The 17,599-nt window shown below is 55.5% G+C and overlaps 3 protein-coding genes across 3 annotated transcripts; all 3 read left to right on the top strand.

Moving 5' to 3' along the window:
- Window positions 1-1,042: 1,042 nt before the first annotated feature.
- Window positions 1,043-7,312, top strand: LTHEOB_3993 (Fatty acid synthase subunit beta dehydratase; the record flags this gene model as incomplete). The annotated part of the gene is made up of 1 exon (XM_035512977.1): window positions 1,043-7,312. The coding sequence occupies one exon, from the start codon at window positions 1,043-1,045 to the stop codon at window positions 7,310-7,312; it is 6,270 nt and encodes a 2,089-aa protein (XP_035375386.1).
- A 523-nt stretch (window positions 7,313-7,835) lies between these two features.
- On the top strand, window positions 7,836-9,514 carry LTHEOB_3992 (Nucleus export protein Brr6; the record flags this gene model as incomplete). The annotated part of the gene is made up of 3 exons (XM_035512976.1): window positions 7,836-7,959; window positions 8,072-9,081; window positions 9,152-9,514. The coding sequence occupies 3 exons, from the start codon at window positions 7,836-7,838 to the stop codon at window positions 9,512-9,514; spliced, it is 1,497 nt and encodes a 498-aa protein (XP_035375385.1).
- Window positions 9,515-11,521: 2,007 nt separating this feature from the next.
- Window positions 11,522-11,842, top strand: LTHEOB_3991 (uncharacterized protein; the record flags this gene model as incomplete). Its single annotated transcript, XM_035512975.1, has 1 exon — window positions 11,522-11,842. The coding sequence occupies one exon, from the start codon at window positions 11,522-11,524 to the stop codon at window positions 11,840-11,842; it is 321 nt and encodes a 106-aa protein (XP_035375384.1).
- Window positions 11,843-17,599: the final 5,757 nt, after the last annotated feature.

Below are 17,599 nucleotides of genomic sequence, written 5' to 3'. Positions count from 1 at the left end.
CCCAATGGCGCGTGCGGAGAGCGCAACAAAAAGGCGGAGAGGAAGTGAAGAGATGGAGGATTGCTAAGGTGGGTGTAGAGGGCGTTCACCACCAAGGCAGCAGAAGAGTGTGCAAGAAGAAAGGGCGGGGCGGCACGACTTTCAAAAGGCAGCGCACGGGCGAGCTGTTGTTGGTATCAGTGGCTCTGGCGCGCACGGCAGGCACAGGTGTTGAGCCAGGCAGCTCGATGTTGAAGCTTTGGCTGCCGGCGCGCCCAACGAAAATCGGCTAGTGTTGACCTGGCGTCGCGGCGATGAGCGCATGAATCACGCATCTCCGCACGCCCAACCCTGCGCTACGCCGCCAACAGGACCGGTCTTGGGAATCTGGACGGCTCAGCGAACCGCGTGAGTGCAATTTTCGCCGCCGCGCGTGTTTTGGCACTCCCGGTCGGCCCCGAGCAACGGCTGCGCATGCAGGTGAGCCTCCTTCCGCCCGGCAGGGCCCCGCGGTTGGCCGGGGGGAGCCTGCGCCAGCGTTAATCGTGCATAGCTGACGTCCCAACCGAATGCACCCCTGCACAGACGCGCTCAACTGAAAGCTGTGCTCCAGGCCCGCCGAGCGCATGCTCGCGACAGAAAAAAGAGAGTTGCTGTCCGCGGCCAGGCCTCCAAAACTTCGCTGCTACACCCTCTCTCTTCTTCTTTCTGCCCGCCTCTTCCCCTCCTCCACTTTTAGAATTCCCCAGCACCCGGGGACGTGATACCCACTGCCAAGGGAGCTGCCCACGCAGTACAGACGAATTCCCTTGCGCCGCCACGGACTGTTGGTCTTAGCTGCCACCGCGCCTCTGGTGAGTGCCGTCCGGTCCAATACTGCTGTCTTCCCCGTCCGACGGTGTTGGTGGGCGTTGGGCGTGAGCAATTGCTCCGTCCGTGCCTGCCAAAAAGTTGCCGCAGCATTCTGTGCGGGGGCCAATTGTACTGATTCTGCCGGCCAGCATCAATTTAATCTTCGGCCTTACACATAGACACCGACTCTCCCGCCACCACATCTGCAACCATGTACGGCTCTGGTCCGCAGACTGGCGTCTCCACGCCGCGCTCGCAGGCGCACCTCCGCCCTCTCATCCTCTCCCACGGCTCGCTCGAGCACACCTTCCTCATCCCCACCGCCCTCCACTTTAATGCTTCACAACTCAAGGACACCTTCCTTTCAACTCTCCCCGAGCCGACCGAGGACCGTGCTCAAGATGACGAGCCGTCGTCCGAGTGCGAATTGGTGGCGAGATACCTGGGCTTCATTGCCAGGGAAGTCGAGGAGGGCGACGACCCGGGCTCGTTTGAGGAGGTGCTCAAGCTTGTGCTGAACGAGTTCGAGCGTGCTTTCCTCCAGGGCAACGAGGTTCACGCCATTGCCGCCCGCCTGCCCGGCATCGAGGCGAAGAAGCTCACCGTCGTGAGCGCATACTACGGTGCTCGCGCCGCTGTTGACAGGCCGATCAAGCACCACGACTCGGCGCTGTTCCGCGAGGCCGCCGACGGCAACGCACACATCTACCCTGTTTTCGGTGGCCAGGGTAACATTGAGGAGTACTTTGAGGAGCTCCGCGAGGTCTACACTACCTACCCGGCTTTCGTTGAGGATTTCGTCAACGCTGCCGCTGCCCACCTGCAGACGCTTTCCCGCGACGAGCGCGTCTCGAAGCAGTACGCCAAGGGCCTGGACGTTCTGCGGTGGCTGAACAACAAGGAGTCGCAGCCCGACACTGAATACCTTGTTTCGGCGCCAGTTAGCTTGCCACTCATTGGTTTGACCCAGCTTGCTCACTACGTCGTCACTTGCCGTGTCCTGGGAAGCCACCCCGGCCACCTCCGGAGCTACTTCAGCGGCACTACTGGCCATTCGCAGGGTGTCGTTACCGCTGCCGCCATTGCGGCCTCCAAGAGCTGGGAGACTTTCGACAAGGCGTCGCGGGATGCCTTGACCGTTCTCTTCTGGATCGGTTCTCGCAGCCAGCAGGCCTACCCGCGCACATCTCTCGCCCCCAATGTTCTGCAGGATTCGATCGACAATGGCGAGGGTACCCCCACGCCTATGCTTTCGATCCGTGACCTTCCCAGGAAGGCTGTCGAGGAGCACATTGCGACGACGAACGAGCACTTGCCCAAGGATCAGCACATCGCCATCTCCCTGGTCAACAGCGCGCGCAACTTTGTTGTCACCGGTCCTCCGATCTCCCTCTATGGTCTGAACCTGCGTCTGAGGAAGGTCAAGGCGCCGACTGGCCTTGACCAGAACCGCATTCCTTTCACCGAGCGCAAGGTCCGCTTCGTCAACCGCTTCCTTCCCATCACCGCGCCGTTCCACAGCCCCTACCTTGCCGAGGCGACCAAGTTCCTCGATGAGGATCTCAAGGACATCGTCATCCCCAGCGCGGATCTCGGCATTGCCATGTTCGACACCAACACGGGCAAGGATATTCGCGAGGACAAGGCGGCGAACATTGTGCCCACTCTTGTTAGGATGATCACCCAGGACCCCGTGAACTGGGAGCAGGCAACTGTTTTCCCCAAGGCCACTCACGTGCTGGACTTCGGTCCCGGCGGCATCTCCGGTCTGGGTGTCCTTACCAACCGCAACAAGGAGGGCACCGGCGTTCGCGTCATCCTTGCTGGCACCATGGATGCCACGAACACCGAGGTTGGCTACAAGCCGGAGCTGTTCGACCGCGACTCTGAGCACGCTGTCAAGTACGCTGTTGACTGGGTCAAGGAGCACGGTCCCAAGCTTGTCAAGACCTCGACTGGCCAGACTTTTGTCGACACCAAGATGAGTAGGTTGATCGGCCTGCCTCCAGTCATGGTTGCGGGTATGACTCCTTGCACCGTTCCTTGGGACTTCGTCGCTGCCACCATGAACGCCGGCTACCACATCGAATTGGCCGGTGGTGGTTACTTCATTGACCCCATGATGACCGCCGCGATCCGCAATATCGAGGGTGCCATCCCTGCCGGTCGTGGTATCAACATCAATTTGATCTACGTCAACCCGCGTGCCATGAGCTGGCAGATTCCCATGATCGGCAGGCTCCGCGCCGAGGGTGTCCCCATTGAGGGTCTCACTATCGGTGCTGGTGTTCCGTCGATCGAGGTTGCCAACGAATACATTCAAACGCTTGGCCTGAAGCACATTGGCTTCAAGCCCGGTTCTATGGATGCTATTCAGCAGGTCATCAACATTGCCAAGGCTAACCCGACTTTCCCTGTCCTCCTTCAGTGGACTGGTGGTCGCGGTGGTGGTCACCACTCTTTCGAGGATTTCCATCAGCCCATCCTCCAGATGTACGGCCGCATTCGCAAGTGCGACAACATCATCCTCGTTGCAGGCAGTGGTTTCGGTGCTGCCGAGGACACTTACCCCTACCTCACCGGTGTGTGGGCTAACAAGTTTGGTTTCCCTGCCATGCCCTTCGACGGCTGCCTGTTCGGTAGCCGTATGATGGTTGCCAAGGAGGCCCACACCTCGCCGGCTGCTAAGCAGGCGATCTGTGACGCGCCTGGTGTTGATGACAGCGAGTGGGAGAACACCTACAAGCGTCCCACCGGCGGTGTTATTACCGTTCGCTCTGAGATGGGTGAGCCGATTCACAAGCTTGCCACCCGCGGTATCATGTTCTGGGCCGAGATGGATCAGAAGATCTTCACCTTGGACAAGGCCAAGCGTCTTGTGGAGCTGAAGAAGAACCGTGACTACATCATCAAGAAGCTCAACGACGACTTCCAGAAGCCTTGGTTCGGCAGAAACTCCGCTGGCGAGTCTGTTGACCTTGAAGACATGACCTACGGTGAGGTCGTCCGTCGCCTGGTTGAGCTCCAGTACGTCAAGCACCAGTCGCGCTGGATCGACGTCTCCCTGCGCAACTTCACTGGAGATTTCATTCGCCGCGTTGAGGAGCGCTTCACCTCCACCCCCGGCAAGCCTTCGTTGGTTCAGAACTTCAAGGAGCTCGACCAGCCTTTCGAGTTCATCGAGAAGCTTCTCAAGGAGTACCCTGAGGCCGACAAGCAGCTCATCAACGCTCAGGATGTGCAGCACTTCCTTATGCTCAGCATGAGGGTCACGCAGAAGCCTGTTCCCTTCGTTCCTGCCCTGGACGAGAACTTCGAGTTCTACTTCAAGAAGGATTCCTTGTGGCAGTCCGAGGATCTCGACGCTATTGTCGACCAGGACGTTGGCAGAGTGGCCGTCCTTCAGGGTCCCATGGCTGCCAAGTACTCCACCAAGGTCGACGAGCCGATCAAGGACATTCTCGATGGCATTCACAACGGCCACATCAAGGCTCTGACCGAGGAGCTCTACGGCGGCGATGAGTCCAAGATCCCAGTTGTCGAGTACTTCGGCTCCAAGCTCCTTGGTGCTCACGATGACGTCGTTGAGGTCGAGGGTCTTACCGTTTCTGAAGTTCCCGATAAGACCATCTACAGGCTCTCGTCTGCGCCTAACGCCACTCTTCCCGACATCAAGTCGTGGATGCAGCTCCTGGCCGGCAACACTTACTCTTGGAGGCACGCTTTCTTCACCGCCGATGTCTTCGTTCAGGGCCAGAGGTTCGAGACCAACCCGATGCAGAGGATCTTTACGCCTACTCTTGGCATGATGGTTGAGATCTCGTACCCCAACGAGCCTTCCAAGACTGTCATCACCATGAGGGAGCCTTCCACTGGTGGCAAGCACATCAAGACTGTCGAGATCAGCCTCCAGGGCCAGAATGAGATCTTGGTCAACATGATTGAGGAGCGTTCTGCTCTCCACAAGCCCGTTGCTCTGCCTCTCAAGTTCACTTACCACCCGGATTGTGGCTACGCGCCCATCCGCGAGGTCATGGAGTCTCGCAACGACAGGATCAAGGAGTTCTACTACAAGCTTTGGTTCGGCGACGAGGAGTGCCCCTTCGATGCTTCCGTCACTTCCACTTTCGAGGGCGGTAGGGCTACCATTACCGGCGAGGCCATCAATGACTTCGTCCACGCTGTTGGCAACACTGGCGAGGCCTTTGTCGACCGTCCCGGCAAGGAGGTCTTCGCGCCCATGGATTTCGCCATCGTCGTCGGCTGGAAGGCCATCACCAAGCCCATCTTCCCTCGTGCTATCGACGGTGATCTGCTCAAGCTTGTCCACTTGTCGAACGAGTTCCGCATGATCCCGGGTGCCCAGCCTCTCAAGAAGGGCGATGTCCTCGACACCACCGCCCAGGTCAACGCTGTCATCAACCAGGAGTCTGGTAAGATGGTCGAGGTCTGCGGCACTATCACTCGCGATAACATCCCCGTCATGGAGGTTACCAGCCAGTTCTTGTACCGCGGTGCTTACACCGACTTCGAGAATGCCTTCCAGCGCAAGTCGGAGACGCCCTTCAACCTGCACCTTGCAACTACCAAGGACGTCGCTGTTCTGCGCTCGAAGGAGTGGTTCAAGCTCGAGGACTCTGACATTGATCTCCTGAACAAAACCCTGACCTTCAAGCTCCAGACGCTGACCCGCTACAAGAACAAGAGCGTCTTCAGCTCTGTGGAGACTGTTGGTGAGGTCCTGCTTGAGCTGCCTACCAAGGAGATTGTCCAGATTGCTTCCGTGGAGTACGAGGCAGGCACCTCGCACGGCAACCCTGTTGTCGACTACCTTGAGCGCACCGGCACCAAGGTTGACCAGCCTGTGCTCTTCGAGAACCCCATTCCTCTGCACGGCAAGAACCCGCTTACCCTCAAGGCTCCTGCGTCCAACGAGACCTACGCGCGCGTCTCCGGCGACTACAACCCCATCCACGTGTCTAGGGTGTTCTCCAAGTTTGCCAACCTCCCTGGCACCATCACCCACGGCATGTACTCCAGTGCTGCCGTCCGTAGCCTTGTCGAGACCTGGGCCGCTGAGAACAACATCGGCCGCATCCGCAGCTTCCACGCCGATCTCGTCGGCATGGTCCTGCCCGATGATGATATCGACGTCAAGCTCCAGCACGTCGGTATGGTCTCTGGTCGCAAGATCATCAAGATCGAGGCCTCCAACAAGGAGACTGAGGAGAAGGTCCTCCTTGCTGAGGCTGAGGTTGAGCAGCCGACTTCCGCGTACGTGTTCACCGGTCAGGGTTCGCAGGAGCAGGGTATGGGTATGGACCTGTACAACAGCAGCCCCGTCGCCAAGGAGGTCTGGGACCGTGCCGACAAGCACTTCCTGGACAACTACGGCTTCGCCATCACCCATATTGTCAAGAACAACCCCAAGGAGCTCACCGTTCACTTTGGTGGACCTCGTGGCAAGGCCATCCGCCAGAACTACATGTCCATGACTTTCGAGACTGTGGCTGCTGACGGCACCGTCAAGTCGGAGAGGATCTTCAAGGAGATCGACGAGGACACTACCTCGTACACTTACCGCTCTCCTAGTGGCCTGCTCTCTGCTACTCAGTTCACGCAGCCGGCGCTTACTCTCATGGAGAAGGCCGCCTTCGAGGACATGAGGGCCAAGGGTCTTGTCCAGACTGACAGCAGCTTCGCCGGTCACTCGCTCGGTGAATATGCTGCCCTTGCTGCCCTTGCTGAGGTCATGCCCATCGAGAGCTTGGTGTCTGTCGTGTTCTACCGTGGTCTGACTATGCAAGTCGCTGTCGAGCGCGATGAAGCTGGTCGCTCCAACTACTCCATGTGCGCGGTCAACCCCAGTAGGATCTCGAAGACGTTCAACGAGCAGGCTCTCCAGTATGTTGTTGAGAACATTGCTGAGCAGACTGGCTGGTTGCTCGAAATTGTCAACTACAACATCGCCAACATGCAGTACGTCGCTGCTGGTGACCTGAGGGCTCTCGACTGCCTTACCAACGTCACCAACTACCTCAAGGCGCAGAAGATCGACATCCAGCAGCTGATGCAGACCCTCTCGCTTGAGGACGTCAAGGCTCACCTGGTCGAGATCATCAAGGAGTGCGCCAAGCAGACCGAGGCCAAGCCGAAGCCTCTGGAGCTGCAGCGTGGCTTCGCGACGATTCCGCTCAAGGGTATCGACGTGCCGTTCCACAGCACGTTCCTGCGGTCCGGTGTCAAGCCTTTCCGTTCGTTCTTGCTGAAGAAGATTCAGAAGACGTCGATCGACCCCAGCAAGCTGATCGGCAAGTACATTCCCAACGTGACTGCTCGTCCTTTCGAGCTCACCAAGGAGTACTTCGAGGACGTGTACCGCCTCACCAACTCGCCCAAGATTGGCAACATTCTCGCCAACTGGGAGAAGTACGATGATAAGCCGCAGGAGGCGGCGACTGCGACCGCTCCGGCGTCGTAGATGACGGGAAGAATGCACGAAGAAAAATGAGGGGGCAAAAAATGAAAACGGCGAACTGTGTTGGTAATGATTTATTGCTTTGGAGTTATGGTAGGATGGGTTCAAGAGGCATCTAGATTTTGCGAGTTCATGTATATCCATGGCGGTGGCTTGTTCTGGTGCATTAAGTCATACTCTGTTTGTGCTTAGATTTTCAAATTAAAACTTCAAACTACTTGCTTGTGCCTTCCAACATGTGAAATGGATTTCTCGGGCTCGCTTGTCAATGAGTCCAGCGCTGGCATGTAGAAGGCCGAGAATGCGAAAGGCAGGTGGTAATAATGTGTTGGGAACGTGCTCAAGGCGCGCACGTGAGCGCGAGGGGTCGGCGCGGCATCAAGCTCAATCGCCGAGGTTTTACCGCTGTTAGGTTGTCACGTTGTAAACATCCCAGAAGCATGTCAAGCGCAAGCTAATACAACCTGCCTGACCCTCACCCGGTCAACCGCCGCCGCCGTCGCCGCACCACCTGTGCGCTCTCGCTATGGATCGGTTTCGCTCGGCGCACACGCCGATGGATTACGAGTACTCAAACGGCACCGGCCCTATCGATGAGAGCTCGCCGTTTATCACCGCGTCGCGCAACGTGAACGCGCAAAACAAGAAACGTAAGTTAGGTGCGCCACCACTCCGCGCTGGCTACCTTGCGATTGTGCAGAAGCTCTAGCGGCATTGTGAGATGTTTTTGGGCCGGAATTGATGTATTTTCGTGTATGACAGGGAATCACAGTCTATTCGACTCGCCGAACAAGTCCGCACCCAGCCTCCGGCCTCCAGCCTCCCAATCCTTCTACTTTTCGCAAGCGCCCTCGGCAGTTGATTACAACACCGGACGCAGCAGCCCCACCAAGCCCCTCTCCTCCGTTCCTGAACATCTGCAAAACCCCAAGTTTTCGACCCCGCGCAAGCCCGTTGCCGACTTCAATTTTAGCTCCGGCGGCGAGACGCCCGAAACACCTGGAGATCCGGACGCGGACAACGCAGATAGCGAGGCTACGCCCGACAGCAGCTTCATGGGCTTCAAGAGTCGTGCGGCGAGTTTCATGGCGGGTGGGAAGAACAGGGACAATGCGAGTCCAACGAAGAGTCCGACGAAGGAGGCGAAGGATCGGAGAAGAGACAGCTGGATAGGCGGGCTGGCCAAGGTGCTCGGCAGCCCGGGGAAGGAAACGAGCGTGGCCAGAGTGCCCTACTCGGATAAGGCCGAGAAGCGCATCATCAGGCGCCGGCAGAAGGAGACGGGTCGGAGACGAAACTCTGGACGCACACGGCGCGGTGCTGAGGCCGACTCGGACGACGACGACAGGACCAAAGATGGGAAGAATCCAGCAACGACCAACGTCATCGGCGCAATTCTCTCCTATATCGACTCGCATCCGAACCTCCCGCACACCCTGTCCTACTACGCCCAGCTCATACTGAACTTCTTTTTCGTTGGCTGCATCATCTGGATCGTTTACTCGTTTTGGAGCGCAATTCAGAGCGATGTGAATATCGAAGCAGACCGAGCTATTGCTGAGGCATTAGCTGAGATGGCTGTGTGCGCACGGGACTACCGCGAGAATAGGTGTGCCCCGGAAACGCGCGTGCCTGCGATGGCACAGCTTTGCGACAACTGGCATGCGTGCATGAACCGGGACCCGAAGAAAGTCGGTCGCGCGAGAGTCAGTGCGCATACGTTTGCGACCATCTTCAACAGTTTCATCGAGCCCATCAGTTGGAAGGCCATGGTATGCTGCGCCCTCGGCTGTGTCTGCCACTCATTCGCTATGGATACGTTAGCTGACCCATCTTTCTTAGTTCTTCTGCCTCATAATTGTTATCGTCTGCCTCTTCGTCAACAACATTGCATTCACCAAGTTCCGGAACACTCACCCAGTTCATCACCAGCAGGGTCATCCGGATCCCTCTCAACAGTACCACCAGCAGTGGCAGCAGCAGCCCCAGTGGGGAGTCCCGCCTACCCCCCAACGGTACCCTAGTGGAGGATGGGACACTCCAGGTCATCCGATGATGATCGGAGGTTTCTACCAGACCCCTGCGCACCACTCAATGCAGCAACATGGAGGTTTCGAGCCGCGGCCAAGTCAGACTCCTGGTGGCCCGGGAGCACACCAGCAACCAGCCGGCAATACAAGTCCGGTGAAGCGGCTGCAATTTTAGCATCATCGAAAGACACAGCGCCGACCTCTTTTCTCGGCCTGCTTTCCGTGTTATGAGTTTCCGATACCGAAAAGTGTTTGGTCCAAAGTATCAAGGATCTTATGAGTATTGCCAGGGCTGCACGCATATCGCTGGCCACGTTGGTTCTCCAGTTTCCTTTTTTGGGTTTGCTTCTTCCTTTCTTCCCGTGTATCAGCATACCATTGAATACGCATCCGGCGGCGATGCGCGGCGTTTTGCGGCATCCATGAATGACATGGAATGGGATACGGTTGGAATAGGGGTGTGAAAAATTCACGGGCGGCATCAGAAGGCCGAGCAATGCGATGATTTTCTTTGGTTCCAATTCCGGCATTTTTGATTCTCCATCTCTCTCCTACGTGTTGCCTCTTGAGTGTCTTGCGGAAAGTGCTTCCGTCGTAAGCGCCTGAGAAGAATGTGACGAGTCACACGCTGGAGACGGAACTGACAGAATGGCAGACACGACGCCGAACGTTCGATTGTCGATCGGGTAGTTCGAGGTATGTTGAGCCATTTCCCGTGTGGAACTGCTGTCACTGACATCGCATCACTCGATGATGAGGCGAAGTGCGATGGTTCGTGTGGTTAGGCCGCAATTGACAGGCCTGCCCTGTCGCTTACCCCTGGGCGGGAGACCCTGGACCTGGCTGCACGTAAGGCTGCGTGGCAGCGGAGCAGCAAACGCGCGATCCTGCAGGTGTTCTGGCCTATCACCAGCATGGCTTGGACATCACCTCTTTCGGGCAACGACGTCTCTGCTCTCAGCAACACGACAACGAAAATTTTCCCAGCTGGTGAGATGCTACAACGCATCCACGGTGACTCAAGGGTGCACAGGCTCCGCCCTGCGAGGCTTCGAGAAGGATTCTATCACTTGGCATGCAGTTCCACTGACCGGTGATCGTCAGGATCGGCCCGAAACGGGAAACTCTCCACCACATACCGGTCCACCAGCTCGCCGCGGAAGCGCGTAGCGCGCAAAATCCACCAGGCGGCAAACGGCTCAGATCGCTGGGCCATCGGGATTTGCCAATGGTCGTGCGTGCGCTTAGGGATCATCGGCGTCAAGCGACTCGTCGTGGACGACATCCGCGCGCGATGCCGAAATGTAAAGAGTCTACCAGCGAGGTCGCCCAAGGCAGAACAGGCTTGCGGCGCCTTGAATGAGGCTGTCTAGCTCTGGCATGGGCGTTGGGCTTGCATACAGTCATCGCTTGCCTCAGACAGCCGGGGGGACGTCGTGTTGTTCTAAGGCATACGTAGGTCTTCAACCCGGATGCTCGGGAGCACGCTGCTGACGGGGAATCCAGCTCTGCGGCAATTGGGCTCGCTTGTCAGCGCCACCCCGGCAGAAACACCTAATCATGCATGCTCTGACGAACGAAGCAGCCAGCAAGGCTATGCCGAAAATTTTCGACCTGGACGAGTTTCACGCCCGCGTGGCTGTTTTGGCCCGATTGGTTAGAAGTGCTCACTCACCGCATCGCCACCATGACTATCAACCACCACCCCTGAGCATCAGCCTGGTTTTGCTTGTTCTGGCCCCCGTACTCCAAGACAGGGCCCAATTTGCGCAATCAGCGGGAAGAACCACTGCGGGCCGTTGGCTGCGATCCCGCGCGGCTCTGGATGCTACAGAGTAAACACGTACATTGGTGGTCGATCATTCAGGAACGCCGCCTCAAGGTCGCCTTCACTAGAGAGTCATCGCTGGGCTGACCGGTCACGAAGCAAGGGGCAACGTGGATAGGGGGAGACAGCACATCGAGCGAGCACACACCACCGCTAACCACTGACCACCCAAGCATCAGAAGAGTCAACGTTTCCAAAAATTACCCACAGGAAGTTTTTTCTTTGCCTGCGCCACCCATCACACAACAACACACAACTCACACACTGCAGCGGCAGCCCAAGGCCCCAGACGAACAACGCAAACTTTGTCCAACACCATCTATATAACAAAGCCACCCGCCCGTGCCATCCACCATGGGACTCCTCCGTGCAGCAACCACTTTCAGCGTCAAAGATTTCACAGTCTCGGCGACCACTTGGCTTACCATCTCTTTCCGTCCTTTCCTCCAGCAAGCCTTCTTCTTCGTCATCAATTCCTTCTTTCCAATCATGTTCCGGGCCAACAAGAGGGTTACCTCTACCACTGCTTCTGCTCCCTCTCCTGCTGCTGGCGGCATGGATGTCATGGAGGTGACCAGACCCCGCTCGGCTGCCGGACCGGCAAGGCCCCCGTCGAGGATGCAGCGCAAGCCTAAGCCCCAGGGACCCTGGCCCAGGGATGCTGGTGGTCAGTAAATGCCTTCTCCACGAGAGCCACCCATGTGGAGTTGAAGTCATTGTATGTATCATGCCATCTTGCATCTTTGGGATCTATCAGCTGACGACCTACTGAAGCAAACCTTCTTCCACACGAGGACCACGATTTCCTTTGTCTCTATCTCGACACTCTTCCCTCCAAATATTGGCAAGGCAACGAATTACATCACGATAATCATAATCGCCAACCTGAATCAACATGGACGAAGCACGAAGGACGATAATCGATAATTTTCCGGCATCCATCAAACCACTTCCTAACAACATCACCACCAACCGAAGTCTCCCAACCTCTGCAACGCCGCTGGTCGGCTCTCATCAATCCAAAACAAAAAATTAAAAAAAAAAAAGGACATGCGCCCTTACCGACACCAATTACCGAGAGAGAAAAAAAGAAAAACATCAAACGACATGATCATTCTTTCCTTGATGCTTTCCGCTCATCCTCCATCCGATCCAACAGCGGGAGGGAAGACGAGGGAGAGAGGGAGGACCTAGGCGGCGCACCGGCGCCCCCCGGATCATCCGGTTTCCACGAACGGCACACGGACCCACACACCGGTCAGTGTTCACCGCCTTGGAGCTGCAGCAACACCCCACAGATGCACCACTTGCACACGCGCATGCTGTACGCACGGTCGTCCTCGCTCCTCCTTCTCCTCCACCTCTTTCTCTCTCTTGTCCAACGCACGGGCGGGGCCGCACGCGCGCTCGTGCAGGATCTCGTCTTTTTGGGGTGCGAGCGCTCGTCACGCGATAGCGCGCTTTTTTCCCGTTCGGCCTTGGCTTGCGCGCTTCTTCGCTGGCCAGCCCGTCCGGTTCCCGCGCTGCCGCTGCCGCCGCCGCCCGCCCGCCGCCGTCGCTTTTTCGCGCTGCGCAGCGTCTTTTAGCGTTCCGCCGTTGCCCGTCGGCCCATTTTCCTTCAACTGTCAACGCCAGATCAATGCGAGCAGTCATGGACCGGGATGAATTAATGCCCTTGTGGGCTCGCGGCCTTTCGTTTTATCGCTCGTCCGGAGCGGTCGGAGCATGCGGCTACGTGGTCGCGCAACTGCATATGGATGATGAGGTGTTCAACAAAAAAAAAAAAGCGGAGTCGGTTCGACGAAGGGTACTTGTTGGGTGAATCGGGGAAGAGGCGATATTGGGAGGGGTCATGAAGATGCGACGAAGAAATGTCTTGTTACGCAGGGGGGATGATGCTTGGGGCGTTTTTTTTTATGGTTCAGCTTGTTGGGATGCATTTGAGGGACGATACCTGGGTTTTTTCCTTTTCTCTATTGCATAGATGGCGTTCTTTTGTTTTTTAAACGTTATAGAAGTATGTAGATCTTTGATTGGCACGCGCTATGTATGGTCTTGGTAATTGTAGGTAGATCAGTATTACTACTTTTCGCTTCCAGTTGTTGTTCTGTCTTTGTGAGAGAGCTGTGATGGCTCGTGTGACTTGAGGCGCCAAAGCAGCAGACCACCAGAACGATTCTCGTGGAAGTGGGACCTTACTGATGGGAAAAGTGAGCATGCGAATTCAAGCCATGTGCAACTGAGTGGCATGTCTATTTCGGAAATGTTTAGACCAATAGGTAAGGTAACTATAAACTACAGGCTTTTTTTGGTTCTACCGCCGAGCGGTCGTCCTTCCGTGTCAGGCGTCCCGCGCCTCTACTTTTATTTGAACCTCTGTGCTTGTAACGCCATTTTCCCTTCGCTTTTTTCTTTTTTCGCGCACACACAAGTTATTTTCCGCCAGTCCAAATTTCAAGAACAGTGAAATGAACGATCGAGTATCAAAGGCGTGCTTGATCGAAAACCGCGTTTGTCTCTGTAATCGGAATCAGTGATGTACCGATCTGGTCATACGGATTCACACACCCGCAGCATGGGAAATTCATCATGACTCAGCGGCGACGTCTGGTCTTCGACGAACATTTCTTAACACCGCATTTACTTCTCCTACTTTCCTTCTTGTTTGGGTTGCAGTCGTGTCCCCCGCCTCGCATGCGCATCCAATCAGCGCACACACCGCATCGCTTGACGTTTCTGTTGTTGTTGTTGTCATCATCGATGATATTATTGAGTGCTTGTTCGGGGCTTCCGTTGCCGAGTCGACTTAGCTCTCGCTGTAGTAGCATTTGTGGTGTTTGTTTCGGTCGGGGGAGGGTCGTGGATCTGTAACACCGGTCGGAGGAACGTCCGGTTAGGTGTGTGTGGCTGGATGGCTACGGAGCTGAGTTTTGAATCGCTGAATGATCGTAATGAAGTCTTCGTAGAGGACTGAGAAACTTCTGCTGAAAATGAAGTATGGGGAAGACTTGGGGGGGTGTCAGAATGGGTGGGTGCACTGGGCTTATATATTTTCAAGTGCTGTTGCCGGAGCACGTATCAGCAAGGAATATCCCGCGAGAAAAAGACGATTCATGGGCAAGCTTACACGGTATTAATTGTGGCTGAGAGGACTGCGAGAGATGCGCTGGCATGGAGATAAAAAGCAAAAGACAGTCACAGCAAGAGTCAAACAGTCAGACCTAACCCCCCCCAAGGGCCCGTGCAACGCCATTCCACTTCTGCTGACCCAAGGTTGGAGAGGCAACACTGGTTTCCCCCCGGTCCCCTTCCTATCGTCCGTGCACGACGCGCTGATCTGAGCCGTTGTTTCCGCAGCGCACACGGGGGGTCCTGAGACGGGGAGATGGCGTGAATTTTGCTTCTCTACGAGTCGACGTGATTCTAACCTATCATATCACCATGACCACGCCAGAAATATCTAGTTCGTACATTTATATACGCATTGTGCACTCGTGTCCAGATGAAAGCTTCCGCTCCTCGTCTCCTGTTGCAATACCTAGCAAGCGAGACGACCTCCTAATCCTTGCGCTATCTTTTGGCCGCGGGACCCTTCTGTAGCTGCTAGTACACAAAGGTGCCTGAATGAACTCGTCATTCCAACTGACCCTGCGTCAGGCAGCCGGTCGCCGCTGCCTGCTACCGATAGCTGTTCGCGAATGTTTTGATATTGTCTAGGCCGGGCGGGTGACACCCTGCACCGACTGCCAGGTTCCCGAGCCTAATATTCCTAAAACTCGCTCCAGACCGCACTAGACCCGTTCTGTGTGGCGTCTTATTGTCTCGTAGCTTATCGAGTTTATGTGAGGAATCGAAAGGCCCGACTAGGTAAGACGAATGGTATCGTTTGTCGAAGCGAATTGTTTCATCATCTGTCCACACGGCCGATCGCATGGCGATACTAGAAGATATTGAACAGGGTATCAGCATGGTCGTTGCCAATAATGCGGGACGGTCTGTCGTTGCAGTAGTTTTCGTTGGTTGTCTTCGTTGCGCGCTGTCTGTGGCGCCTGTTCAGTCAGTTCCTAGTACCTACTCCGTAGCAAAGGGATGGATCTACTCAACACCCAGGACTCATTACCTCTTATCTGACTAACACATCATGTGGAAATGAAGTGGTCTCGGCTTGCACAATTTCGGGACGTGCGCTTCAACCTGTTTGCCTCGTGCTGGGATGAGCGCTAGAGAGAGTGTCCATCATCAGCACAAGAAAAGGCGAATGAACCACTGGGCCCATCAGCCTATGCAGGTATCACCTGAAAAGTTTAGTGCAGGACCCATTTAGGGCATTGTTCGACACATGGCGTGTTCATCTTGCGACAATCAAAGTTAATGAAAGAGCGTATACCTGAAAGGAAACACCTTTTCTTGTCAATGAATTCGTGATGGCGAGGACAGCGTGTTTTCCGTAGAGAAAGGTTCATTTAGTAGCTAAGCCTCGGAAGACCAAATTTTTATGGTCATGCGCCGCGAGGCAGTGCAGTGTGGCGGTGATCAGAGGAAATAGGCAGCAAGGCACTTTCCACGCGCAAAAGAAAAAAAAAAAAAAAGAAGATTAGTAATGCGGAGTCATGGTCGCTGTTATTTTATGATTAGTGGGTAATCTGCATTACATCATTTTGGGGCAGGAGGACTGAGCTAGGTAGTCTTTCCCGTGTGTAAAGGCTAGTTCCGATTCTGAAGGCTTCTGGCCACCGCGGAAGCTTTAGAAAAACGCCCTAGTAATTATGTAAGCTCATTATTAGAAGTGAACTCGAAGGGAGCCTAACGAAATATATTGAGATAACTCCCTAAGGTGGCGATTTAGTACCCTCTGTAGCACACGCTTCTCCGCACGTCTATGTGGCGTTTTCAGCATACCCTGTGCTAGACGCGCGAAATCTTTAGGCTACACGTTCCGCAGCTTCCTATCGCCCGATACGCGATCTGTGCCTTCCTTCATGCTGACTCGACTTGCATGTCGCGGAACACCGACGGATTTCATCGCCACCTCAGCCTTCAGGGGATGAAACATGGTGGGCGTGTCTCCGTCGGCGCAGAACCAATTACCGGGGCTACCAAGGCCTCAGCTGAATCAATCAAAAATTTTCCCTGCGCGTGTTCGAGCGATGAAATCTCCGGCGAACAGAGCCTGCGATCTTCATACGACTAGCCAATGGGGAGAAATGCCGCTCGGCAGGAGATTGACTCCCGGAAACGCCTGAGACGGTTCTCTGCTGTCTATGATTTGCGAAGAAGTTGCGGCCAATATTCGAAAACCGGGGTGCGTCGGCGGATCGTGCCATTCCGCTGAGGCCGCCCCCCTTGTCCTTGCTGGTCGTAGATCTCATATTACACCCCGATCTCTCGAGATGAGCCTTCTTGCCCAAGCGCTCAAATGGCGGTTGCCTACATGCTGCGGCTGTGCGGCGTAGAAGCCGGGATTTAAAAATAGCTAGGCCACAAGGCAGACTTTGGAAAAGAAAAAGAGAAGAAAAAAAAAGGCAAAATTGATAGTTTGGTCCGGCCCGGAATATTGATGGTTGCCGGAGCAGCTCACCGCTTACTTCACATATTGCGGGGAAGAATACGGGCATTTCGGTGATCAGGCACGCCTTGCCAAAGTTGGACGCGCCGACGCAAGGAACAATGACGACACAGCCCTGGAGGATGCTGCGGGTAATCCTGCTGATAACGGGCGTAGGAAAAAAATCCTGAAACCATGTGACCAGCTGAGACTCAAATGCATTGCATCATCTTCTCTCTGGCTAGGATCGAGCGGAAGGCCGACATAGCAATTTTGAATGCGAAGTGACTGCGCTGTTATGCCATCTAAGAGTGTACTCGAGCCGGTTCCAAATGCATGGGCCTGTTACATGTGTATTGGATCCACATTTCCTTGGCAGGAACGTAAACAATGGTGGCTGCAAATACACACAGCCACGACGCGTTCCAAGAGACCCATATACCTGCGATACGGCACATGGACACGTCACAAGTGGCGTTATCAGTGCATCGTCTGATGGTTTTCTTGTTCTAACGCGCCGTGATACCCGCTCCAACCCGTCGTGAGAGCGTCTATGGTATGCGCGCGGCTGACGCTCTAGTCTGAGTTTTACGCGTCAAATGCTGTTATGCATACAATGAATTATTGAGATAAGTTTTTGAGATCCTCTAGATCACAGAGGAACCATTTTTACGAAAGAATCTAGGATTGCTGCGTGGACTGTCTTGCGAGAGGCACCCTGCATGTCACAAACTTTTTTCGTAACCCCGGCAGCACGCCCATGTAATTGCCTTTCCATTTCCGAAGGCGCTGAAGCGGAGCTTCGGAAATACGGAGCCGTTCAGACACACCGACTTTCGACCAGCTTCCGTCTATCGGCGCCTATCTGACAATATGCGCAACCTTGA

Source organism: Lasiodiplodia theobromae (assembly GCF_012971845.1).
Source record: "Lasiodiplodia theobromae strain AM2As chromosome Unknown scaffold_10, whole genome shotgun sequence".
NCBI lineage: Eukaryota > Fungi > Ascomycota > Dothideomycetes > Botryosphaeriales > Botryosphaeriaceae > Lasiodiplodia > Lasiodiplodia theobromae.
This window is presented reverse-complemented; position numbering and strand designations above follow the sequence as displayed.